General features: G+C 39.4%; 1 protein-coding gene and 1 pseudogene across 4 annotated transcripts in view; one reads left to right on the top strand and one right to left on the bottom strand.

The window, feature by feature from the left end:
* The window catches only part of ACACA (acetyl-CoA carboxylase alpha), a 266,475-nt gene that overhangs the window by 46,748 nt on the left and 191,968 nt on the right, over positions 1-27,759 (top strand). For all 4 annotated transcript variants that reach the window (XM_059908198.1, XM_059908197.1, XM_059908199.1 and 1 more), the window contains exons 2-3: positions 9,602-9,648; positions 12,662-12,914. In XM_059908198.1, coding sequence (XP_059764181.1) covers positions 9,602-9,648; positions 12,662-12,914 — 300 coding nt within the window. The remainder of the gene's footprint in view (positions 1-9,601; positions 9,649-12,661; positions 12,915-27,759) is intronic.
* Positions 16,706-17,609, bottom strand: LOC132354913 (voltage-dependent anion-selective channel protein 2-like; annotated as a pseudogene).

The raw sequence follows: 27,759 nt of genomic DNA, 5'->3' as shown, positions 1-27,759 counted from the left end.
GCACAGATCCCCAGTGTTTGGAAGACAGGGTTATTTTTGTCCACCTTGGCTCCCACAACCTGCATGTGTGTTGCTCCAGGAACATGTGCACAGTTGGGTGATAACTGCCATGTAACTGAGGGTGGTGGATGGATAGCTGCTGCTATACTAAGAAATGCAATTGACCATAATTAACCACAATTAACCTCCAAAGTCTGCCCCTGGAAGTTGCAAGCTTTCAATAGATTCCAGTATTCCAAAATAGTTACATCAGACAGATTCTGCCAGTACAATTGTTGTCCAGGTGGGGAGACAGAGTCCTAGTACTTCCTACTCTACCATCTTCCCAGAATCCTCTTCTGTAAGGTGATTTTTTTAAGACCACAGGAATATCCTGTTTTTGAATAATCTCTTACCCAGTGGTTTTAACATACATTTATGATTCTTGGCTGTATCAATTATTGCACTGCTGTTTGTAAAATGAAATATATTTTCTAATTGCTCCATTCTAGGAGGTAATTATTTTGAGATTTTGCTGTCTCAACTGTCTTTATCCTCACAGTTGTTGAAACATTGACTGGATCTAGAATTTTAGGTTCGAAATAATTTTCCTTCAGAATTTTGAAGGCATTGTTTCACTACCTTCAGGCTTCCACTGTTTTTGTTGGTAAGTCTGAAGGGCATTCTGATTCTTGCTCCTTTGTACGTGGCCTTTCTTTCCTCTCTGGAGGCTTATAGGATTTTCTCTTTGTCTTCAGTTTTTAAAATTTCAGTGATGTCCCTTGGTGTCTGTTTTTGTTTGTTGTAGTAGGCCTTTGATGGACCTTCTTAATCTGACCATTATGCATTTCAGTTTTAGGAAGCTTATTGAATTATTACATCAGTTAAAGGCTTTCCACTATTTTGTTCTGTTCTTGCTTTTGGGAGCGCCTCTTCTTCATATGTTGGACCTTCTGAATAAGTTCTCTAATACTCTTATCTTTTCTCTCTTATTATTCATCCTTTTCTCTTTTTTTTCCCCCTCTTTTTCTTGATGAGTCTGGCTAAAGGTTTATCAATTTTGTTTATCTTCTCAAAGAACCAGCTTTTAGTTTTATTGATCTTTGCTATTGTTTTCTTTGTTTCTATTTCATTTATTTATACTCTGATCTTTATGATTTCTTTCCTTCTACTAACTTTGGGTTTTGTTTGTTCTTTCTTTAGTTCTTTAGGTGTAAGCTTAGATCGTTTATTTGAAAGTTTTCTTGTTTCTTGAGGTAGGATTGTATTGCTATAAACTTCCCTCTTAGAACTGCTTTTGCTGCATCGCATAGGTTTTGGAGTGTCGTGTTTTCATTGTAATTTGTCTCTAAGTATTTTTTGATTTCCTCAGTGATCTCTTGGTTATTTAGTAATGTATTGTTTAGCCTCCATGTGTTTGTGGTTTTTACATTTTTTTTCCCTGTAACTGATTTCTAGTCTCATAGCATTGTGGTCGGAAAAAAATGCTTGATATAGTTTCAATTTTCTTAAATTTACTGAGGCTTGTTTTGTGACCCAAGATGAGATCTATCCTGGAAAACGTTCTGTGTGCACTTGAGAAGGAAGTGTAATCTGCTGTTTTTGGATGGAATGTCCTATAAATATCAATTAAATCTATCTGGTCTATTGTGTCATTTAAAGCTTGTGTTTCCTATTAATTTTCTGTCTGGATGATCTGTCCATCAGTGTAAGTGAGATGTTAAAGTCCCCCACTATTTTTGTGTTACTGTCGATTTCCTCTTTTATAGTTGTTACCATTTGTCTTATGTATTGAGGTGCTCCTATGTTGGGTGCATATATATTTATAATTGTTATATCTTCTTCTTGGATTGATCCCTTGATCATTATATAGTGTCCTTCCTTGTGTCTTGTAACATTCTTTATTTTAAAATCTATTTTATCTGATATGAGTATTGCTACTCCAGCTTTCTTTTGATTTCCACTTGCATGGAATATCTTTTTCCATCCCCTGACTTTCAGCCTGTATGTGTCCCTAGGTCTGAAGTGGGTCTCTTGTAGACAGCATATATATGGGTCTTGTTTTTGTATCTATTCATCAAGCCTGTGTCTTTTGGTTGGAGCATTTAATCCATTCACATTTAAGGTAATTATCGATACGTATGTTCCTATGACCATTTTCTTAATTGTTTTGGGTTTGTTTTTGTAGGTCTTTTCTTCTCTTGTGTTTCCCACTTAGAGAAGTTCCTTTAGCTTTGTTGTAGAGCTGGTTTGGTGGTGCTGAATTCTCTTAGCTTTTGCTTGTCTGTAAAGCTTTTGATTTCTCCATCGAATCTGAATGAGATCCTTGCCGGGTAGAGTAATCTTGGTTGTACATTCTTCCTTTTCATCACTTTAAATATATCTTGCCACGCCCTTCTGGCTTGTAGAGTTTCTGCTGAGAAATCAGCTCTTAACCATATGGGAGTTCCCTTGTATGTTATTTGTCCTTTTTCCCTTGTTGCTTTCAATAATTTTTCTTTGTCTTTAATTTTTGTCAATTTGATTACTATGTGTCTCAGTGTGTTCCTCCTTGGGTTTCTCCTGTATGGGACTCTCTGCGCTTCCTGGACTTGGGTGGCTATTTCCTTTCCCATGTTAGGGAAGTTTTCGACTATAATCTCTTCAAATATTTTCTCTGGTCCTTTCTCTCTCTCTTCTCCTTCTGGGACCCCTATAATGCGAATGTTGTTGCATTTAAAGTTGTCCCAGAGGTCTCTTAGGCTCTCTTCATTTCTTTTCATTTTTTTTTCTTTATTCTGTTCTGTGGCAGTGAATTCCACCATTCTGTCTTCCAGGTCACTTATCCATTCTTCTGCCTCAGTTATGCTGCTATTGATTCTTCTAGTGTATTTTTCATTTCAGTTATTGTATTGTTTATCTCTTTGTTTTTTGATTCTTCTAGGTGTTTGTTCTTTAAATCTTCTAGGTCTTTGTTACAAACATTTCTTGTGTTTTCTTGATCTTTGCCTCCATTCTTTTTCTGAGGTCCTGGATCATCTTCACTATCATTATTCTGAATTCTTTTTCTGGAAGGTTGCCTATCTCCACTTCATTTAGTTATTTTTCTGGGGTTTTATCTTGTTCCTTCATCTGGTACGTAGTCCTCTGCCTTTTCATTTTGTCTGTCTTTCTGTGAATGTGGTTTTTGTTCCACAGGCTGCAGGATTGTAGTTCTTCTTGCTTCTGCTCTCTGCCCTCTGGTGGATGAGGCTATTTCCATCCTTTTGTCTTTTTATTCTGATTTATGAAAGATTTTTCTTAACTTTATCTTCTAACTCTGTTTTGAGTGTTTTCATTGCTGTGATTGTATTTTTAACTTTTGAGAACGTTTTCTTTTCTTTAAATGTTTCTTTTAAAAATATCCCACTGTGTTTCATGTAAGTAATATCTTCTCTTAGTTTTCTCAGGATAATGATAGTCTTTTAAAATTAAAATTTTTAATTTTTTTTGAATTTTGAAGTGAGTTTAGACTTACAGGAGAGTTGCAAAGAGAGTACATAAGAGTACTTAAGTTTCCTGCATACCCTTCACCAGGCTTCCCTTAATGTTAATATCTTATATAGTTGCAGTACTTTTGTCAATACCAAGAAGTTAACATTGGTTCAGTACTATTAATTAAACTATAGACTTTACTCAGGTTTCCCCAGTTTTTTTTTAAACTGATTTTTTGTTGTTGTTGTTCCAGGATCTAATCCAAGAAACTGCATTGCATTTAGTGGTGATGTCTCCTTAGTCTCCCCTGATCTGTGATAGTTTCTTAGTCTTTTTTTTTTTTAATGACCTTGACAGTTTTGAAGAGGACTGTTCAAGTATTTTGTAGAATTGTCCTTTAATTCAAATTTGTCTGATGTTTTCTCATGATTATACTAGGGTTATGTGTTTGGGGGGAAAATACCACAGAAGTCAGGTTGCCTTTCCTCCCCTCCCCTCCCCCTAATTTTAATTTCTTTTATTTTTTTTTGCGTAATCTCTTCAAGTTGCATTTTTTTCTACAGGTAGTCATTATTTTTAAAAAATTCTTTCATGTTGGAGGTTTTTCTCAGACATCTAGTAATCCTTAATTGACTGCTACAATTTAAGAGAGAGGATTAAAAAACTGATTCAAGATTATGAAAATATAAATGAGGCTTGTTGACTATTAATTTCACTGTGGGTGATCTGATTGGGCATCTTAATTTGGGATCTCTAATGTTCTACTTGAGGCTTTTTTTCATTGGTCTGGTTAGATTCTGCAAAGAAGGATCCTTCAGTTTCCCTCCTGGAGGGTGAAAATTAGGGAAAGAAGGCTGGGAGGTCTTACTCAATATGTTTACTTAATCTCTCCATTTTCAATATGGTGCCCTCTCCTTTACTGTTGCTGGCATTCCTCAGCCTAGAAACCCTCCATTTAACCCTGTGTAGAGTATAAATCTTCAGTCTCTTACCAAGATGGTAGAGCAACAGGCACCTGGCTTTACAGCTGGGAAGAAAATCTAAGGATCTGAAGCTTCTGAAACAGAATTTCAGCCAGTCCTCCTTATAGTTCCATCTTTCACTTCCACTTCCTGGACATTTTGGAGATTCTGTGATGTAAATTTTATTTATTCTAAGTTTACCACAGATGGCTCATGATTTAGTTTTCTTCGGTTTGTGTAGTCATTTATCACTCTTCCATCTGCCTTCTAAGAAAATTATCTTGCTATTGTCTCCCCTGACTTTTTTGGGGGGAGGTGGGAAGGAGTGTCTTTTTATGGCTTACGGCTTTTAAAAAATTCCTTGACTGTTGTTTTAGTGGGATTTCAGGCAGGAGCAAAAGTGGATATGTCTTCGACCTACCATCCTTATCCAAAAGTTTGGCAAGACTTCATTAAAGATTTCTTGAAAGGTGAGAAGTTTGTACCAGCTTCCTCCTTGATAAACATTCTATATCCCTGGACTGAGAAATGAGGACTAGGACAGATAAGTACACCATGTTATTTTCTCTGACTATTATACCCTAAAGAAATACATTGCTGTTTTTTTTTTTTTTTTTTCTTTTTGCCACCCTGTGTAGTTCCCTGAGCAGGGATTGAAGATTGAATCCGGGCCCTGGCAATGGAAGCGCGGAATTCTAACCACTGGGCCACTGGGGAATTCCCTCTACCATCTAGGTCTTTTTTTAAAAATATTTATTTATTTATTTATTTTGGCTGCGCTGGGCCTTAGTTGTGGCAGGCAGGATCTTCATTGTGGCATGTGGGATCTTTAGTTGCAGCATGCGGGATCATTTAGTTGCAGCATGCAGACTTCTTAGCTGCGGCATGCAGGCTTCTTAGTTGCAGCATGCATGCAGGATCTAGTTCCCTGCCCAGGGATAGAACCGGGGCCCCCTGCATTGGGAGTGCAGAATCTTACCCATGCACCACCAGCAAAGTCCCCATCTAGATCTTTATTCAGTGGTTTCTTCTACATGGAATGCTCCTTCCTCCCCCTCCTTGCTTTTCTCCCTAGTTCTTCATTGCTAATGCCTTCCCACTCCAAGCAGTCTTCTTTGATCCTTGTCCTCACCATTACCACCTGCAAGTTTGGATAATGTACCCTTCTTTTATGTTTCTACACCTAGCAATTATTATACTACTGTAATTGTTTAAGTGTCCACAGCCACTTAGCCAGGGACCAAATCTTATTTATCTTTGAATATACGTTATTTATCTCACAAATTGGAACACAAGTCCTTGTCATTTTAAAATTCAAAACTTGCAGGAAAATAAAATACGGCTTAAAAAAAACTGTATAATTCTCTTATGGATACTGAATTAATACCAAAATCCATTTAAGAGTTCATCAATAAAATGACAGAAATGAAGAGGAAAAGTCAGTGATTCTTTCTGAATAAATTTCAGTGAAGTTACTATGGCTTAAAGAGCAAGGATATGTTGTGTTAGGTTGGATACTTTTATCAGTGGCTATGAAGACTAATTGCTGCCTCTTTAATTAGAATTGCTTGGAAAATACCATGTCATTTGAGTTCAAGGAGAACATGTTTACTAAGTTTGGTAAAATCTGTTCTATTTTATTTAGAGAAATATCTAAATAAATAAGTGCACTAGCTATAATTAGCGTTACCTCATTTTTTAGGAACATGGAAAGCCTTCTGCAGATATTTTCAAGAGTCCCCAAATAAAAGTTCAAGAACATATACAGTTGATCTTTGAATAACAGGGGTTTGAACTGCATGGGTCCACTTACACGTGGATTTTTTTTTTCAGTAGTAAATACTGCAATTACTACAAGAACCAAGGTTGGTCACATCTGCGGATGCTGAATCTTGGACTTGAAGGAACTGCATATACGGAGGACCCACTCTAAGTTATACACGGCTTTTTGACTGTGTGGAGGGTCAGCACCCCTAACCACTGCTGTTGTTCAAGGGTCAATTATATGTATTTTTAAATAAAAGAAAATTTGACATTGGCAACATTTCGTATAACGAAGGAAATGTTTATTTGGCTAAGCAGAATATCCTACAACTGGATCTGCGGAAAGGCCTTCTTTTGGAGGTGATAAGACAGCAGCTATATGAGGCTTCCCCAGGGGTCAATTCCATTATTTGTCCACTTAGAGGAAAAGTCTTAGCCTAATTCATGGCAAGGCTTTAGGGATACCAAACTTGTATGCAAGCAAAATTTTTGTCAGGGTACATTTTTGTCAGGAAAGGGTCCATAGCTTTTATTAGATTTCTAGTAGTGTCTTGACCTAAGAAAATGTAAGAACCATTGGTTTAGGTACTTAACTCACTGTGCTTGCTTGAGGGCATAAAGTGGAGGGGGCAGAAGAGTGAGGATTAATTGTGGCTTTAAGACTTAACTTTTTGGGACTTCCCTGGCAGTCCAGTGGTTAAGACTCCGAGCGCCCAATGCAGGGGGACACGGGTTCAATCTCTGGTTGGGGAAGTAAGATCCCGCATGCTGCATGGAGCAACCAAAAAAACCCCAAATACACACACACACACACACACATACACACACACACACAACAGACAACTTTTTGGTATATGTTTAACTGATTCACTTTGCTGTACACCTGAAACTAGCACAACATTGTAAATCAACTATACTCCAATAAAAATTTTTTAAAAATACTTAACTTTTTGGACATAACTCATAATAAGATAACATTAATGTCATGACATATATATATAACTGATACAAAATTTTACAGAACAGTATTTATCATTATAAAGTATGGTGAACTCTTAACATTTTCTATTCTATTGCATATTTAAATTTTAAAATGTTGGTTGTAGCCCACTAACTTAATTTCTTAGTATTCTGATTATTGGTAACCCATAGTTTGAAAAACACTGGTTTAGTGCTTGTAAAACCCTTTCCTATACTCTCAGACCTCACAGTAGTCCCATGAGGTACATATGACCTCTTTTTATTTTTACAGATGAGGTGACTCAGAGATGGTAAGTGACTTGTTCAAGTTTGCACTGCCAGTAACGTGGCAGAGTCAGAGTGTGATCTTGGTCCTAGGTTTTGACCCAGCTCCCCTGGCACCTTTTGTTACATCCCATCCAAACTACATACTTTTCCCTTCCTCTTCTCACTCCCTTCTTTACCACAATTGTAGGGAATAGTATTAGCTCAGACTACACAATTGGGTAAATCCTAATTTGCCAGTTGGCATACCTGCACTGTCCCCAGTCCTGTTGCTTGTCATTTGGGGTCCTCTCTTAGAAGTTCAGGATTTCCCTATCAGTGTAAAGAAGTTCTTTCCTTCTTTTTTCTTCTCCACCCTAGACCAGTGGTTTTCAAGCCTGGATGTAAAGAGGTTCAATCAGTTGTGGAACTTAATATTGAAATATCTGGGTCCCCAGCAGGGATTTTTTTTTTTTTTTTTTTTGGCTGCATTGGTTCTTCGTTGCTGCGTGTGGGCTTCCTCTAGTTGCGGTGAGCGGGGGCTACTCTTCATTGCGGTGTGCGGGCTTCTCATTAGGGTGGCTTCTCTTGTTGTGGAGCATGGGCTCTAGGCGCGCGGGCTCAGTAGTTGTGACTCGTGGGCTCTAGAGCGCATGGCTCAGTAGTTGTGGTGCATGGGCTTAGTTGCTCCGCGGCATGTGGGAGCTTCCCAGACCAGGGCTCAAACCTGTGTCCCCTGCATTGGCAGGCGGATTCTTAACCACTGCGCCACCAGGGAAACCCTCCAGCAGGGATTCTGATGCAGAAGATCTGGAATGGAGTTTAGACATTTTTTTTTAATAATTTTTTTTATTGAAGTATAGTTGATGTACAGTATTGTATGTTATAGGTGTACAATATAGTGATTTACAATTTTTAAAGGTTATACTCCATTTATAGTTACTATAAAATATTGGCTAGGGACTTCCTTGGTGGCACAGTGGTTAAGAATCTGCCTGCCAATGTAGGGGACATGGGTTTGAGCCCCGGTCCGGGAAGATCCCACATGCCGCGGAGCAACTAAGCCCATGTGCCACAACCACTGCAGCCCGCGTGCCTAGAGCCTGTGCTCCGCAACAAAGAGAAGCCACCGCAATGAGAAGCCCGCACACCACAACAAAGAGTACCCCCGCTCGCCACAACTAGAGAAAGCCCGCGCACAGCAACAAAAACCCAACTCAGCCAAAAAATAAATTAAAAATTATATACATTGACTATATTTCCTGTGTTGTACAATATATCCTTGTAGCTTATTTTATACATAACAGTTTGTACCTCTTAATCCCCTACCCCATTATTGCCCTTCCCCCTTCCCTCTCCCCACTGGTAAGCAGTAGTTTCTTCTTGCTATCTGTGAGTCTGCTTCTTTTTTGTTATATTCACTAGTTTGTTGTATTTTTTAGATTCCGTGTATAAGTGATATCATACAGTATTTGTCTTTCTCTGTCTGACTTACTTCACTAAGCATAATACCTTCCAAATCCATCCATGTTGTTGCAAATGGTGAAATTTCATTCTGTTTTTAATGGCTGAGTAGTATTCCATTGTATGTATACACCACATCTTCTTTATCCATTCATGTGTTTTTAAAAAGCTCCACAGGTAATTGTTATATGTAGTCAAGGCAGAGAAATTCTACCCCGAATACATTATAATTGTTGGGCATAGAAGGAAAACCAGGATTTGGGAAGTAGCTAGAGATTCTTTGGTTCCTTAGAGTTTAGGGACTTAATAATGAGAGACCTGTCCTCTCCTTGGCTCCCAACCTTTGTGGGTGGGTATAAACATTTGGAAACATAATTAGAGCCTGACTGAATTGTTGAGAATCTAGTGGTTCTTTTCTCCCCACTGCCTCCTTTTTGATGAAATATTGGAAATCATAGGGTCGGAATGTGTCCATCAAAGTATACAATTGGAAAAGGCACCTTGTGAAATGGTAAGCTTGGATTATTGTTTAATACTTTTCGTGAATAGTAAAGTCTTTGAATGTGTAATGCTTTTGATTTACAGATTTAAACCAATAGCTAAAAAACTGAACTTTATACTCCAAGTTAAATAGTGTATTTGACCACAGAAATGATACTTTGACTAGTTTTGTACTGTGATGAGCAAAACAGGAATTGATAAAATTTTGGTTTCTTAAAAAAAGACATTTCAAATCTCTCTCTTTCTCTCTTTAGTTCTTTTTGGAGGTGGATATCTGCTCAGACAATAAGAATTTTAAGAGGTCAGTTACAAATAATGCTCTCTCATGTTTACAGTGTGATAAAAATTTTATGTTCATGTGCTAAAATATAAAACTGTAGGCTTTTATGTTAAAAGTTGCCTTCCGCAAAAGAATATAGGCAGACTGGAGGTGGGAGGTGGGTTACCTGAAGTGGTTGAGACTGACAGAGGTAGTAATCCACCACCTTTTCTCTTCAATTCAGGCCTGGAATCAGTGGAAATGGGACGGTCTGTGGAGTAGCTTCTAGAGTGTCTGGACAGCTACTCAGTGATTTTCCATACACGACCTCTCTTTTCTGTGGTTTGTAGGCTTGTGCCTGGAAATACCACTCAGTGGAGCTGCCGGTTGGTGAACAGGCTCTTTAGCTGTTGACACGTTGTGGCTTTCAGTCTCTGGAACCTATAGGTTCCTTCATGTTCTTCTTGGCTAGGAAAGAAAAATTTGAAATTGACCCTATGGAACCTTTCATTTGTTCGTTAATCCTTTTTCTTTTCCCATGGAAGAAAGGAGAATTGCTCCTTTCTCAGTGAGTTCTATTTTTTTGTGTAGTTATCTAATTTTGCTTAGACTATAAACTAGAATCTGTCCCTGAGTGCCTTATTTCTCTTGTGAAGAAGGCAGCTATTATTTTCTGTTAGTTGAGATGAAATTTGGAAACATTTTTTTTAATCTATTATTTTTAAGCTTGATTATTCACTGCTCTAAAATGAGAAAGAAGTAGCCTTTTCAACTGCTGTACTTTTTGGTGTTCTTCAGAGTGGTAAATCTGTTAGAACTTTTCCCTCCCTACCTCCTTCTCTCCCTTTTTTCCTTCCGTCCTTTTTTTCTCTTTTTAATGATTTGGTTTTTTTGAAGGTTCTGGAAATGTGCCTCTTTATAAAATTTGGAGCTGTTAAAAAAATTATTTTAAAGAAACCTAATATTCCAAGGGAGAAATGTATAGTGAATTTATTTATTTAATTTAATTTATTTTTTTGGCCACACCGTGCGGCATGCGGAATCTTAGTTGCCCCACCAGGGATCAAACCGGGGCCCCCCCACCACCCCGCATTGGAAGCGTGGAGTCTTAACCACTGGACCGCCAGGGAAGTCCCCCGTATGATGAATTTAGACGTCAATTTTTTCCTTTCACATGATACTTTTATACTTGATTCTGGTTTTAAAAATGAAAGTTAGCCTAAGGAATCTCCAACTGGCTTTTAGGAAATGTCTATAGGTATTTTTAGCATTCCTGGCAATTTGTTATTACTGTTTCATTCTTCTAGCACAGTGGTTCTCAAATTTCAGGACTTGTTAAAATATAGATTACCATGCCCCAACCTGTAGGTTCCAGTACAGTTCGCTAGTCTGTGGTAGAGCCCAGGTGATGCGGTTGCTGCGGCTGCTGCTGTGGTCGGGCAACCACGCTTTGCGAACCACTGCTCTAAGGTTTACAGATTCTGTTGTGTTTTTGTAAACAAATAAGCTCTGATTCATAAATTACACCGAAATAATGGTGCATGTGTCGTTTTTAACATATTTAGTGATGATTGTCAAATATTTTAAAATCTTGATGTTTTATTATCTAATGTCAAAGAATACTACTGTTTACTTTTATACATCAAAGTGGTTTACAGCATATAAAATTATTAATAATAAGTTTATTATTTATTTATAACCTTCTCTGAGGGCACCTCAGTATCAGGACTGGGAATCATTACTCTGAATTAAAATCGTTGGTCAGGCTACAAGCTGTTTAATACTAATTTGATGTGTAGTTTTGACTTTTAAATAGCATTTTTGAAATGACAGAATAAATATTGTTTCATTTAGTTTGGGTTTTTATTGTGGTTGTGAGCTTTGAACTATGTTTTGGTCTTTGTTAATTAGTTTGCTAGCGGTTGGCAACATCTAATCCTGACTAGTAAGGCCCTGTATCTAGAAAACTTGTGCTTAATTGAGATAACACCTCCATAATTTTAATTATAAATTTTAAATTTGATAGTAGATTCACTTTCTCCCTATCAATGTCAGCAACCAGCACATTAGAGTCCAAAACAGACATTTTGGGGTGAATTTTTTTTTTTAAAGTTTTTAAAAAATTAAATAATTAATTAATTAATTTGGTTATGCCAGGTCTTAGTTGCGGCCCATGGGCTCCTTAGTTGTGGTTTGCCAGCTTCTCAGTTGCAGCACGTGTGCTCCTTAGTTGTGGCATGCAAACTCTTAGTTGTGGCATGCGTGTGGGATCTAGTTCCCTGACCAGGGATCGAACCCAGGCCCCCTGCATTGGGAGCACAGAGTCTTAACCACTGCGCCACCAGCAAAATCCCTGGGGTGAATTTTTAACAGATGTGATTTAAGAAAAAACTCATGGAGACAAGTAAAGATTTTTTTAAATTAAAAAATACTCATCTGGAGTTTGTTTTAAAGCAAGCTGTGTGTGTGTGTAGTATATGTATACACGCATTTAGTTTGCCTTATATATGTATGTACATATGTAAATGTACTTCATGTGTGTATATTTATATGTATATACACTTATGTAAAATTCATAGCCTCTCACAGTATAGTGTTTGGAACCAGATGATAGTTATGTAAACACCAAGTTTCAAATGACCACCGCTCTCCCCAAACCCTTACCCTGCATTCTCCCCAATACTAACAACTGAAATCGCAGTATCACAACCAGCAGCTTTCACCTACTGCAGAGATTTCTCCACTGATCATTATTATCTCTTGGACATCACCAAATTGATAGATATTGGGAATGGCTTATAGTTTTTAGAGAGAATGTTCTTTGAGGAAAAGGGAACTGATTTTAATTTTTTAGGCATAGTTCCCATGATCTGGATTTTCTTTTCTTTTAGAGAGCAAAGGCCTTGAAAAAGAATAGCCAAATAAACTAGTTCTCAAACTCTGCCTTGCTTCCAAGTGCCAGCTGTGGTGTACTAGGTCTAACCTGTGACTTTCCTCAGATACAGGTTATTATCCATAACCTGCTTTTCTCACTTACCCTTCATCTTCTCCATAGCCCTGAGAGATCATTTTGAAGGAATAATGGATGAACCTTCTTCCTTGGCCAAACCTGTGGAGCTGAACCAGCACTCCCGATTCATAATTGGTTCTGTGTCTGAAGATAACTCAGAGGATGAGATTAGCAACCTGGTGAAGCTGGACCTACTGGAGGAGAAGGAGGGCTCTCTGTCACCAGCCTCTGTCTGCTCAGATACGCTCTCTGACTTGGGGATCTCTAGCCTACAGGATGGCTTGGCCTTACACATGAGGTAAGTCAGAGAAGTTTAATGTTTTACTTATTTAATCTGTCCTATTGGTTTCACTGATCTTGTTCTGAAAAGAGCAAGAATAATTTGAGCCAAGATTTTTTCACCTTTTTCTGTATCATTGGACTTTTTGATGAGTAAGTGGGAAATGATGTATTTTACCTGGAGTGCAGGTTTTGAAAGTGTCTTTTCCTAAATGTTCCTCTAAACTTTCTCCCGTTCCTCCCACATGCTAGGTCTTTTAGTGAGACCTAGCAAGTAAGAGTGAGGAATTTCAGTCTCCGTACTACTTTGACTAACACTGTTATAACTGCCTGATGATTGATAGGACTTTTCCAGGGGTGGGCAAATTTGTAGTAATCTTTCTTTGAACTGCTTTATCATGTCAGAAAGTTATATTCTAATTCTGGCAGGGCCAGTCTTTATTGAGGAACAAGGGGTTGTTGTAGAGCTCTCCTTTTTCTCTAGAAATGCGATTCTCTACATGTAATTGAGAATGCCAGTAAATAGTAACACTAGATTATTCTTATTTATTGATGTTTGATTGTACAACCAGTGTGTGAACTTTTGGTCATTTGCTTTGCATTTCTTGGATTGAAAAGTCTGAATTAGTGGTTCTTGGTTTTTACTGTACATCAGAATCGCTTGGGGGACCTTAAGAAATGATCCCCATCCCCAGAAATTCTGATTCAGGTGATACTGGCCTGGGTTGGAGCTGGGGCATTTTTTTTTAAAGCTATTTGAGTGATTCTGATATACAGCCAGGGTTGAGGTTATCGGTTAGGCTAGATAAACATAAATTAGGGTGACTATTGCTGCTGTTATTATCTTGGTGCTTCTCTAATTAATGGATCATAAAATAATTCAGCTCCTTTTTATACACTCAAGATACAGATTCTGTAGTAAAATCCTATACTGGGTCTGGCTGAATGCGACTGTCCTGCCTTATGGTTATCCCTGGGGATTTGGGGTCCTTGCTTCTGAAACATGAAGTAGTGAGTGTCAGTGGTCACCCCTGTTTGGCTACGTGGAGGTCGAAAGAAAAGAGTTAAGCAAGTTAATTATGTTTTACTTTTCCTAGAACTGCAATGAACCAGCGAGATAATTTAGCCTAATGCCTTTTATTTAAATAGATGAGAAAACTGAGGTCTAAAGAGGGAAAATAACTTGCCTAAAGGTAAATAGCTAGAAGACTGGAATTCAAAGTTAGATGCCTGGATTCCATTGAAGTAACTTTTCTCCCCTATTTCCCTGACCATACAAGTGTTTTAATTATATAACTAGTGCAGACAAAGTTGCTTTTTAGGAGTTAGTGAATAAAGTATTATATCTAATCTCTGGGCTAAAAAGAGGAATAGAAGTCAGTATTTAGTAGCAGGGAAAAGAGGTCAGGTTTTTATCTTTATGTAAACATTTTTTCTTACTTAATAGTTCACTTAATGGTTGGCCTGAAGGCTAATACTGGGGGCGGTATCCCTGAGGTCATTTGTAAATGAGTGGGGGTTGTGACTGGTGGGATTACTTGCATCCAGAAGGCCAGGACCAAAGATTCTAAACCTTCTGCAATGTACTGGATAATCACACACAACGGAGAATTGTTCTCACAATGTGATGGTGCCCCTGTTGAGAAAGACTGGATGAAATCTAAATCCTTAAAGCCACACAGCACTTGAGAAATTTGTCCAATTTGAGGCCAAGTGAAGCAGGATATCCATTCATTGGATTAGGAAATTGTGAGTTTGGCAATGGTGAGATAAATATAATTATAAGAAATTCAGCTGATGATATTACAAGGCAGTTTATAGTTGCCAAATCATTCCCAAAGTTGATGGCTCTTATTGCAAAGTCTATGGGGTCAGTGGTATGAGCACTTGAGAATTTCTTTGCATGCCCTTCTGTTGCAAAACTCATGCCTGTAGCTTGTGGAGGAACCACGGATTGATGTGTGGTCAGCAGCCTGGGAAGGAGACAGTGCCAGTTTCTACTTGCTTCTCAGATAGCTAATGTTCCAAAATAGAACAAAGGTTCTCCATTGATTCATTTTTTTTTTTTAAACTTCCATCACTTTTTTTTTTTTTTTTTTGGCTGCATTGGGTCTTCATTGCTGTGCATGGGCTTTCTCTAGTTGTGGCGAGCGGGAGCTACTCTTTGTTGTGGCATGTGGGCTTCTCATTGTGGTGGCTTTTCTTGTTGTGGAGCATGGGCTCTAGGCCCCCTGGGCTTCAGTAATTGCAGCACATGGGCTCAGTAGTTGCAGCACGCCAGCCCTAGAGCGTGTGAGCTTCAGTAGTTGCGATGTGTGGGCTCAGTAGTTGTGGCTCGCAGGCTGTAGAGCATAGGCTCAGTAGTTGTGGCACATGGACTTTGTTGCTCTGCGGCATGTGGGATCGAACCCGTGTTGCCTGCATTGGCAGGTGGATTCTTAACCACTGCACCACCAGGGAAGTCCCCATTGATTTATTTCTTAAGTCACTTGTGGATATGATGTCCTTGGGGGGTAATTTATTTATTTATTTATTTATTTTAAATTTTTATTTATTTGTTTATTTATTTTTGGTTGTGTTGGGTCTTCGTTTCTGTGCGAGGGCTTTCTCTAGTTGTGGCAAGTGAGGGCCACTCTTCATCGCGGTGCGCGGGCCTCTCACTGTCACGGCCTCTCTTGTTGAGGAGCACGGGCTCCAGACGCGCAGGCTCAGTAATTGTGGCTCACGGGCCTAGTTGCTCTGCGGCATGTGGGATCTTCCCAGACCAGGGCTTGAACCAGTGTCCCCTGCATTGGCAGGCAGATTCTCAACCACTGCACCACCAGGGAAGCCCCTTGGGGGGTAATTTAAATTGTTCCAAATTCATTTTATATATTAGAAAGGACTGTTCTGACGTTTGCCACCAATTAAGTAGGTGACCACAGACAATTCATGTTACCTCTTTGGACTCATATTCCTCATCTGTGAAAATGATGATATTGATTCAGATACTCCTTTTCGCCCTTTGAACCCAAATTAAATAGAGACTGGCTGAGTTTAGGATTAGCTCCCAGAATGAATAGTCTTAATCCTTCACAGCTGATACAGATTAAAGAGGCAGGTACATTCTCAAAAGATGCTAACTGGAGGTCATCTAAAACCAAGTGAAGTAATTGCCATAGTAAAGGATGAGAGTGGGCCCCTCTCTCAGGTTAGGGCTTTGTTTTAGGTGCTCAATGAGAAGTCTAGTGGGTGTGATGGATGAATAGGCAGAAAAAGAAAATAGACTTTTCCAGAGTTGGAGATGACTTGCATCACATGTTTTCTAGAGTGCCAGGGGAAGATTGGATTAATCACTCTCTAAGCTTTATGACCCAGACATTTGAAAATAATACCCTAAGAAAGTAGTTGTAGCTTGGTGGGAATATATAGGCATCATGGTAGATAACTGTGCTTTGGCTTTTTATTTTTAGAGAAGATCAGCTAGGGTTTGTGACCTGTATATCAGCTAGGTCGATACATTTCTGAACCTTACTATTATTATTTTTTTTTCAGTTTTCATAAAGGTCTATTTCATTATTGGTGGGTAGCGCATTTAACAGTTAAATATATTTAAATAATGTATAAGTGACTGCACGACTGCAGCATTGGTAACTAGATAGATAACCAATTCAACTAGAAACCAGCTAACAAGTAACTCTCTAAATATTTAAAATACAGCTCTTGTTTAGATCATCCTTTGTTTTGATCACCTTCTGGGGGGCAGGGAAAGCCGGCTGGTCACATTGGAAATATATTAAGGCCAAATCTTCTGGTATCCATTCTCAGAGGTTTCGTTCAGGTGGATTAAGCCTCCAACTCCAGGGCAAGCCCAAGCTTGTGGCCTCCAGCATTAATGCTCTTGCCATCTACCAGAGCAGACAGTGTAAGCTTCACACCAGGCCTCAGAGTCTGAGTGTAGCACACACTCCAATTAAACTAGAGTTGTTGACTTTTGCAGAAATGGAAACAGTGGGATCCAACTGATATTTAGCTGCAATGCCAAAGCTAGTGCAGTTGGTTCCTGCAGTGCCAAAGCTAGTGCAGTTGGTTCCAAGCAGGGTTTACTGAAGTGTCAAGATCTTCACGTACTTTCTGATAAATTGACCCTCCAAATTCTGTCCCATCATTGATGTTAGTGTGTAGCTGGAAGTCCCCAGTCCTGTAGCCCACTGCAAAATTATTCCTTGTCAGCTTTGATTTGGCACTGTCAAAAGTCATCTGGTGCCCAGCAAGCCAGCCCTCATAACCAAAGACCGCTGAACCGTGGATTGCAGGTCCAGCAAAATCAAAGCCAACATCACAACCAAGGTTTATACACTCCCTCTTGTAAGAAGACTTGATTTTACCGCTTTTCTTTCCCGTGTTTGGTGAAAAGGTGGTATCGGATGTCAGTTTCAAACCTTGACAAATCTGGTCTTCAATAGCGATTTCTGTTCCCAGAGTGTTATCAGTGTTCCACTTTTCTGTGAAAGTCAGACCATACTCACACCATTTATATTTGGTATCCAAGGTCCCAGTAACTTTACCAGTGTCTGTTTTAGATTAACCAGATGTTGAGAATTCCACCCCACTGCATGACTTTGTTTTCACATCTAGTTTCACCAGCCCAAAACCAAATCCTTTGTTGAAAATATCTCTGGCAGCTTTGCCAAGGTCAGCACATGATGGAGGAATACACATTGGCCTTGGGCAGTTCTGTCAGTAGACCTTGGGAAAAGGTGATCTGGTGGTCTCCTGGGGTAGGGGGCTGAGGCAGCTCACTCGGGGTCAGGCTGCAGCTGCCAAGGTTGGAGGGCGAAGTTCATTATTAATATTTAATTGAACATTTGAGGAGAAAAACCATTAAAGACTGAATGTAGGCATCTCAATTTTGATACCTAATGTGTGATTTGGTGGCATATAATAGAGCCATCTAGTTGTATGGATATTGACATTTTCTCTGCTCCTTGTGGGATGCCACCTGAGGTCAGATTGTTCTGCATACTTACAATGCTGTGCAAATCCAGATTACCCCACACTATCACACTATCAAACAAAGATAGTAATCAGTTTTGTCAAATAGTATGCTGATTTCCTGGTTGAAGTCCAGTTTGAGACAGGTTAGCCTCACAGTTGAATCTTTTACCTCTTAAGGTACTGTGATTTCTTTAAGTCTTTTTTATACTATAATTCATGTATTTGAAACTCCATCTCAATTTTCTCTTAAACTTCTTAAAAATGTTTACTCCGAATATCAAAGGGCCAACATTTTATGCTTAGCAAGCATGTTTGGTTAATGACTTTATTTGCGAACAATCTGTAAATGCTGTTGTTTGTGTGTGTGTATATGTGTGTGTATATATATATATATATATATATATATATCTATATATCAAGCCTAAGATGTCCTGTAGCTGGGGTTTAAGAAAGTAGTTGCTGCTGTGGAAGGAGAGAGTCACTCAGTTCACTCAGGAAGGGCTTCTTGAAGGTGAGTTATATTCCTATCTCCTTTATGGTCTAGAAAGAAAAGTACTTTACCAATATCTTAGAAAATTTAGAATTCACATATGAGATTGTCTATAACGTGTTTGACTCTTCAGAAGAATCTAACTAGAGAGTTTTTTTTTTTTTTTTTTTTTTTTTTTTTTAAGAAATCTCCAAATCTTTTTTTTTTTTTTTTTTTTTTTTTTTTAATACTTTATTTATTTATTTATTTATTTATTTATGGCTGTGTTGGGTCTCTTAGTTTTCGTGTGAGGGCTTTCTCTAGTTGCGGCAAGTGGGGGCCACTCTTCATCGCGGTGCGGAGGCCGCTCTTCATCGCGGTGCGCGGGCCTTTCACTATCGCGGCCCCTCCCGTTGCGGGGCACAGGCTCCAGACGCGCAGGCTCAGTAGTTGTGGCTCACGGGCCCAGCTGCTCCGTGGCATGTGGGATCTTCCCAGACCAGGGCTCGAACCCGTGTCCCCTGCATTAGCAGGCAGATTCTCAACCACTGCGCCACCAGGGAAGCCCTAACTAGAGAGTTTTGATGCTATTTTCTAATTAGAAATAATCTTTAAAGTTTCTCCAGTGACGCCAGTCACGGAATGCAGACAGGTAATATACCGAATTTGGGATCAGCTCCTAGATACCACACTTCATGGTCATATTAAAAATTTCATATAGAGCTGTACCGAGCTTCATCCATAAGAAATAAGGTGATTCTAACCTTAGGTAGAATCTGAGAGCATCTGGGAGTGGCTCTCAGCTTCCATTCCCATTGACTGGGTCAAGAGGGAAGTTATAGGGAACAAGAATAGTAAGAGAGAGAGCTGACCTATTCCTGCTACATCCTATCCTATTTTTCACATTGTCTGTATGAATTAGCAGTCCTGTTTTCTCAGTGACTAATTAGAAAAATAAGAGTAGTGATTGGTAACATTATCAAGTGCTTTACTATATGCCAAACTCTCTGATGCGCTTTATGTGGAGTGTCACACTTAATCTCCACCACAGCAAACCCATGAGGTAAGTAATAATATACTCTTATTACGCACGATTCATGGATGGGGAGTTTATGGATGGGGAATTGCCCAGTCAGAGCGCATACTGTCAGCCACTACACTAAAACAAGAACCCTGGGTGTAATAGATAGGTTGTGGTCTCTTTGAGCAATTTTTCTCTAATTAAACGTCAGCCTTGTTTAAAAGGGACAGAAGTTAGAAAAAATATATATATTTCTTTTAGATTTCTTTTTGATGTGGACCTTTTTTTTTTTTAAGTCTTTATTGAATTTGTTACAATATTGCTTCTGTTTTATGTTTTGGTTTTTTGGCCGTGAGGCATGTGGGCTCTTAGCTCCTGGACCAGGGATTGAACCTGCATCGCCTGCATTGGAAGACAAAGTCTTAACCACTGGACTGCCAGGGAAGTCCCTGAAAATATATTTTTACATAATGCTTTATTAAAGAAGCAATAAGGAAAATTAAAAACAAAATACTAGAAAGCAAACATAAAGCCTTGTATATCCACCACCCAGAGATAACTCCTGCTAATACCCTATTGTATAGTCTTCTGGATCCTTTTCTGTGCATATGTGCATATGCGTTTCTTGCTACTGAAATGAGATCATCCTGTACACATTGTTTTACAGTCTCTTTTTTGTCAAAAATTTCCACTTTTGTATTTCAATAAATTTTCATCTCATCTAATATGTACACCACATTCAAATTTCTCCAGTTGACTCTAAAATCCTGGTTCATCCAAACTGGTATCAAATCCAGGACCATACGTTGTATATCATATCCCTTAAATTTCTTAATCTATCGGTACCCTCTTTTTTTTTGGTGACAGTGACTCGTTGAAAAGGAAGGTAGCAAATCATGAAAGTATATGGCTACTAGTGATAGTTTGGTGGTATAGAGATAAATGAAAGGAAAAATAAAGGATAATTTACCATTCCACACTTTTTATTGTTATAGCATGTGTAGCACAACAATTTGGTGTTGCATTAATGATGATATTTTAGTGGATTGTACAATCATAATGAAAGTGACCATTATAAAATATAGTACGATTTGACCAAAAGCTATGAAGAACAAGAGCTTTCTAGTTTTAGCTGTATATATTTGTGTTTGACCTGGAAAGAAACAAGGATTCTCTTTATTTTTTAGTCTCTCACTTTTAAACTCCTGAGTCTGAAGTGATTTCATTTAAATCTAGTGATGGAGGTGAAAATAAATAGCTGCAAAAGCCTTTGGAAAAGTAAAATGTGCCATACTGGTATAATATATTATTTATTATGGAGGAGTCCATTTGTGAGGTAAATTTTCATATTAGGGCTTTTGGGAATTTAGATCTGAAAGGCTTTTGATTACAGCAAACATTTACTGTCAACGTTATAGTTTTATATGTTGAAAATAACCATTATTGAGAGGGCAGGAAACTTCATTTCCCCTTCCTATCTTTTGGCTCATCTCTCTCGAGCTGTGACATGGGGAATAAGGAAACTGGCTCTAGTTTTGAGTTTATATTATGGCTTTGCTTGCCGATGGGCCTGTGAGAGTGTTCTTATGTTTGGCTTTCTTAGGATTTCCCATTTAGCTTCCCTGAGCTTCCCCCCTTCCCCCAGCAGCTCTCCGAACTCTTTACTCTCAATACTCCTTCCTTGATATTCTGAGGTTCCCAGTTGCCATGGTACCTCAGAAGTCTGGTAGACAGAGAAGGTCATTATGAGATCTGCAACGTGGTACTTTTTTGCTGAGGGCAGTAGTTTCCTGTCTCTATCTCCCACTCATTCCTTCTTTCCATTCAGAAAACAGGAGCTGTCTCTGTCTGTGTCCGTATTATAGTCTCCAGAGTTTATTCTACAAATGTAGCTAATTGTAGGCATGAAATTACAAATGTTCTAATGTTTAGGACAGCTGCTTGAAAGTGTTTATTCCTTTTAGTACTTCTAGTGTAATGCATACATTTTCCCCCTCTGTTTTTCCTGTTAATATGAATTTAAAAGGGAAGTTTGCTTTTACTACTTAAATTTTTAAAAATTATGAGATGTACGCTTATTAGAGAAAATTTGGAAATCCAAAAAGTATAAAGAAAGAAATAAAAAACAATCCAGGATATGATCATCCAGCAATAACTGCTGTTAATATTTGATATGTTTCCTTTCAGTGTTTTTTACCCCTTAAGGATAAATTTCATTAAAAAGTATATACATAGGTGATGTTGTAATGAATACACAGCTCTGTTTCCTGCTTTTTTTCCCCACATAACAATATTTTCTCATGTCCTTAAAAATCTTTCATAAACGTGACTTTTTCAGAGTGCTAAAGTAGAGTTATGCTTGTTTCTAAGTGGCTTTCCCTACTATGGGCTCTTTGGTTTCTGAGGCAGTTTATTACTCCTTGACGATCTACTTTCTATTTTCCAAAAAATTTTTTGACATCTATAGTCTGTTGGGGGTCTCTTCTACCATTCTCTTTGTCCTTATATCTTTATACCTCTTTTGCTATTTTATTGTCATTTTTGTGATTTTGGTAGGGAACAGTAATAAACAAATGCTCACACTTTCAACTGGTAGTCCCATTCACTTCTTAATCTAGTGCAGTTGGGCTTCTGCATTTACCATTTCTTGTAGCTACTCTTAGAAAACTCACTGGTGACTTCCTAATGGCCCCAGTCAACAGTGTTGACTTTTCTCTCGCTGTTGAAACTACTCCCTATGTTTTACGAACATAATCTCCCAATTCTATTTTCTGATCCTTCCCTCTTAGGTGCTTGAATAGGCTTGTTTTTTGTTTTATTTATTTATTTATTCATTCTTGGCTGCGCTGGGTCTTCGTTGCTGTGCGCGGGCTTTCTCTAGTTGCGGTGAGCAGGGGCTCCTCTTCGTTACGGTCCACGGGCTTCTCATTTGCAGTGGCTTCTCTTGTTGCGGAGCACAGGCTCTAGGCACGCAGGCTTCAGTGGTTGTGGCGTGTGGGCTCAGTAGTTGTGACTCGCGGGCTCTAGAGCACAGGCTTAGTAGTTGTGGTGCTCGGGCTTAGTTGCTCTGCGGCATGTAGGATCTTCCCGGACCAGGGCTCAAACCCATGTCCCCTGCATTGGCAGGAGGATTTTTAACCTCTGCGCCACCAGGGAAGCCCTACATATTCTTGTTGATGCTATCCCCCAATAATTCTTGAATTCGTCCCCTTCTTTCCATTGCTACTGCCATTGCTCTTGCTCTTATTTCTTATTTGGATTATGGCAATAGTATTTTAGCGCTTCTCCAGTCTCTTTCCCCATACAGTATAAGCACCACATGGCCATTGTCATCTCTCTAAGGTAAACTGATCATCTCACAGCACTATTCAGTGGGTCTCCATTATCCATAGGATATTTTATTGTCTAGCCAAACACTGTGCCAGGGTCCTCATGTTCTTTCTTTCTTTTTTTTTTTTTTAATTATTTAAAATATTTATTTATTTATTTTTGGCTGTGTTGGGCATTCGTTGCTGCATGAGGGCTTTCTCTAGCTGCGGTGAGCGGGGGCTACTCTTCGTTGCGGGTGTAGGCTTCTTATTGTGGTGGCTTCTCTTGTTGCGGAGCACAGTCTCTAGGCACGCGGGCTTCAGTAGTTGTGGCATGCGGGCTCAGTAGTTGTGGCTCGCGGGCTCTAGAGCACCAGCTCAGTAGTTGTGGCACACGGGCTTAGTTGCTCCGCGGCATGTGGGATCTTCCCGGACCAGGGCTTGAACCCGTTCCCCTATACTGGCAGGTGGATTCTTAACCACTGCGTCACCAGGGAAGTCCGCTAATGTTATTTCTAATACTCACAACAGCTGTAATCATTATGATGGGCTTAATGAGATCTGTAAGGGGCCCACTAATGTCTCAGAGATGTTTGAACTGGGTTTTGAAGGATGAACAGAAAACAGACAAGACAAGCTAACAGAGATAGGTGTGTGTGTAGTAGGAAGGGTAGAGATGGTGAGGTTGACAACATGTGTAAAGGTACCAGACTGTGGAAACATCCAGCATGTTCAGGCAGTTGTAAGACATGGAGTATCACTGGAATGTAAGGGGGACAGGGTAGTTAGAGCAGTGGAAGAAGAGGATGGTGAGATAAAGGTCAGATGGTTAAGGATCTTGTATGTCATACTAATGTTGCAGGAAGAAGGACCCCTGCCAGGGCCCGAGAGTGGGCTCTTGTTTAACACTCAGAAGTGAATTGTCCGAGGAGACACATGTGCTGACAAAGCAAGAGACTTTATTGGGAAGGGGTGCCCAGGAGGAGAACAGTAGGGTAAGGGAACCCAGGAGATTTGCTCTGCCGCGTGGCTCGCAGTCTCAGGTTTTATGGTAATTGGGTTAGTTTCCAGTTGTCTCTGGCCAATCACTCTGACTCAGGGTCCTTCCTGGTGGTGTGGGCTTCACTCAGCCAAGATGGATTCCAGCGAGAAGGATTCTGGGAGGTTGGTAGGACACACGGACTGGCGTCTCCTCTCTCCTTTTGACCTTTCCCAAATTCTTCCAGTTGTTGGGAGCTTGTTAGTTCTGCGTTCCTTACCAGGACCTCCTGTTGCAAGCAGCTACTATCTTGCCTGGCCAGGGTGGGTGGTTTCAGTCAGTGGTTCCCCTAACACTAAGACATATATAAGATGGAAAACATGGGGACTTCCCTGGTGGCACAGTGGTTAAGAATCCGCCTGCCAATGCAGGGGATACGGATTCGAGCCCTGGTCCGGGAAGATCCCACATGCCGTGGAGCAACTAAGCCCGTGCGCCACAACTACTGAGCCTGAGAGCCACAACTACTGAAGCCCGTGCGCCTGGAGCCCATGCTCCGCAACAAGAGAAGCCACCACAATGAGAAGCCCGTGCACCACAATGAAGAGTAGCCCCCGCTCGCTGCAACTAGAGAAAGCCTGTGCACAGCAACGAAGACCCAATGCAGCCAAAAATAAATAAATAAATAAATTTATTTTTTTTTTAAAAAAAGGATGGAAAACAGTATTTAGGTTTGGCTGTACAGCAGAATCATCTGCAGAGCTTTAAAGAAATATGGATTCCTGAGCCCTGTCTCAGACTGATTAAATTACAGTCTCTGGTCATTCTGCTACTCTCCAGGTGAGTCTGATCTGAAACCTGAGCTGAGGACCACTTTTTCAGAGTTTAGAGCAATGCCTGGCATATAGTATATGCTTAATAAATGTTTGTTGCATTGAAATTAAAGTTGTGCAAGTAGATTTGATCACTGTGAGGAAGAGTATATAGGTAGAAGGGAAACGTATCTTAAGGAAATGTCTACCTTCAGGTGGAAGGAGGGGGAAAAAGGAGACAGGAAATGATCGGTGAGGTAGAAGGAGAACCAAGAAAACCAGAGGAAAGATGATTTTAAGGTAGAAGATGTGACATGAAGTGGTGAATAGAGATGAAAGACGGAGACAAAACACTGGAGTTAGGAGTAGGAGAAGCCTGAGGCGAACAGCTTTCAGTAGATGGCAAGAGATAAAGTAGTGAACAAATGGTGAAAGAACAGGAATTTCAAGTTCACCTCTTAAGAAGTTGATGGCAAGGAAGAAAATACAATAGTTACTTAAGGGCAAAATAGGATCTGCTCACTTGCTCCCTCTCCCCGCCTCTCCTCCCCCTCCCCCTCCCACTACTCCCCCCACCCCTCTTTCTTTCTCCTCCCCCAAGCTCTCTCAGGTTTTCTTATTGGAATGCCCTTCTCCTGACTGTTGAAATTCCTTTCATACTTTGGGGTCCTCACGTTTTAAGGTCCTTCTCAAATGCTGACTGTGCTGTGAAATTCTTCTTGTTCTTTCTCCTATTTTGTAGTTCTCTTCTGGAAATTTGGCCTTCCATTTTTTTCCACAACAGTTTCATTCTTTCTCCATTGTCCTTAAACCAGCAGTCTCCCTTTCTGCTAGTCCCTGCCTCTTCTAGACACACTTTCAGTTCATAACTTTGCCTCATATTTCATGGAGAAAATAGAAACTATCAGGCCAGAAATTCTTCCTCCCAACACTTAATTTCAAGCTTACTTGTATCTGTACTCATATTCTTATCTTTGTCATTGATTTTTAGTTTAATCCATTGTATTCAGAGGATATACTCTATGTAATTTCAAATTTTTGAAATTTGTTTATACTTTATGGCTTAGCATATGGTCTACTTTGGTAAAGTTTTTTTTGTTTGGTTTGTTTTGTTTTTGTTTTTTGGATTTTTTTTTTGGCTGTGCCGTGTGGCTTGCAGGATCTTAGTTCCCCGACCAGGGATTGAACCTGAGCCCTCAGCAGTGAAAGCGCTGAGTCCTAACCACTTGACTGCCAGGGAATTCCCTGGTAAAGTTTTATAAATACTTGCAAAGAATGTGTATTTTGTAGTTGTTGGTTATAAAATTCTATACATGTCAGTTAAGTTGAGTTTTTCAATTGTGCTGTTTTTCTGTTTCCTTGATGTTTTTTGCCTAATTGTTCTCAGTTGCTGAAAGAGGAATATTAATTAATCTCACTGTCAGAATCCTATAAATCAATGAGAAAAAGATATTTCAGTGTCTTTTGAAGACATTTCAACCCAATAGAAATATAAGGAAAAGACTTGAACTTCACAAAAGAAGATACCTGGACGGCAAATAAGCTTATGAAAATAAGCTGTTTAATATCGTTGATCATCAGGGGTTTGCAAATTAAAAATCACAATGAATTAATTGCTATCCCAACCAAAAAGGCCAAAATTAAAAGACTGGCAATGTCAAGTGTTAGCAAGGGTGTGCGTCACATGGAAGTCTCATACATAGCTGACGGGAATAAACGTAGGCACAGCCACTTTAGAAAAGTATTTGGGCAGTATCTTTTACAGCCGTAAACATACATATACTCTATCAACAAGCAAGTCCTTTCCTTGCTATTTACCCGAAAGAAATGAGTGCATTTGTCCACGAAAAACGAAGTTCAAGTATAGTCAAAATTCATAAAAAACAGAATGTCCAACAATAGAATAAATAAATCATGCAGTAGTCACACAATGAAAATGAACAAACTACTGCTATGCCACAACATGGGTGAATTTTATGGACATAATATTGATCAAATACATACAGTACGGCACTATGCATATGAAGTTCAAAAACAGGCAAAACTGATGGTGATAGAGTTCAGAATAGTGTTTACATTGGGGAAGATATTGACTGGAAAAGAAGCACACTGGAGCCTTCTGAGACTCTGGAAATAATCGGTATCTTAATGGAGTGGTTAGTTATGTGCATATGTACATATGTAAAATTAATTGAGTATATAATTAAGACTTTGTACTTTATTGTATGAAGTTACATCTCAAAAAGTAGATAAAACAGGCAGGACTTCCAGCTATAACTTAGTGAGGAGATGAACAAATCCTTAATCCCAAAAAGCAACTACAAAGCTTGACAAAACCATGTCAGCCTTAAAATCAACTATAAGGCATACAACAGTCTGAGAGAAGTTTATATTTGAAAAACTGCTGAAATTCAATAAGAACAGTAGGATTCTGTGGTGTTCCTGTCAGGACTTTTCCCATTCCCTTCCCTCAGCTTGATTGGCATGGAGGTTGTGCCACTGTGGGTATGCCATAAGGGCTGGAGTTTTTGATGCTGCAGTTGAAGGGAGCATACTCCTTTTGGGTGGTGGATGATGCCCATGCTCCCCAGTGGCATTGTCAGTAGAAGTGACCATCTGGCAGGGGATGAGAGAGGTGGGCCAACCGCTCTACTAGCCTGAGGTGTGTTTGTGGTGGGGGTGAGCATATTGCTGGTTGAACCTGCATGCGTGCACAGAGTGGACATGACAGGGCTCAGCAGAAAGTTAAAGCCAGGACATACTTGAAAACGTCCTGAACTTTGAATGTGCTACTCTGCCTTACACACAGACACATGAACAGAGTGCAAAAGCCTTACTGGCCTCTGGTGTTTGGGTATAACCCCTGCCTAATCACTGGCTGACATTTAAGTTTTGCAGACATAGAGGTAACCCCTTAGAAAGGAGGTTGAAACATAAAAACACATGATAAGAAGAAATTGAGCTGAGGCATCAGTGATTGTACACTTTGGGGGAGAGAGATTGCACAGATTTAGCCCAGGCAAATTATTATGCCAAGAAAGAAAAACAAACAAGCAAACATTAGTAACAACAACAATCTTCATGGGTAAAAGAAATCAGAATCCAGAGATGCTACAATAAATTATTTAATATGTTAGGTTTTCAACAAAAAAATCATGAGATGTGAAAAGAAATGGGAAAGTTAGCCCATATTTAGGAAAAAAGTCAATATAGACAGTCTCTGAGTGTATAGATGCTGGATTAGCAGACAGAGTCTTCAAATCAGGTATCATAAATGTATTCAAAGAACCAAAAGAAA

Source organism: Balaenoptera ricei, chromosome 20 (genome assembly GCF_028023285.1).
Source record: "Balaenoptera ricei isolate mBalRic1 chromosome 20, mBalRic1.hap2, whole genome shotgun sequence".
In the NCBI taxonomy this organism is placed as follows: Eukaryota; Metazoa; Chordata; class Mammalia; order Artiodactyla; family Balaenopteridae; genus Balaenoptera; species Balaenoptera ricei.
The sequence above is the reverse complement of the archived record's forward strand: the minus strand, read 5'-3'. Positions and strand labels throughout refer to the sequence as shown.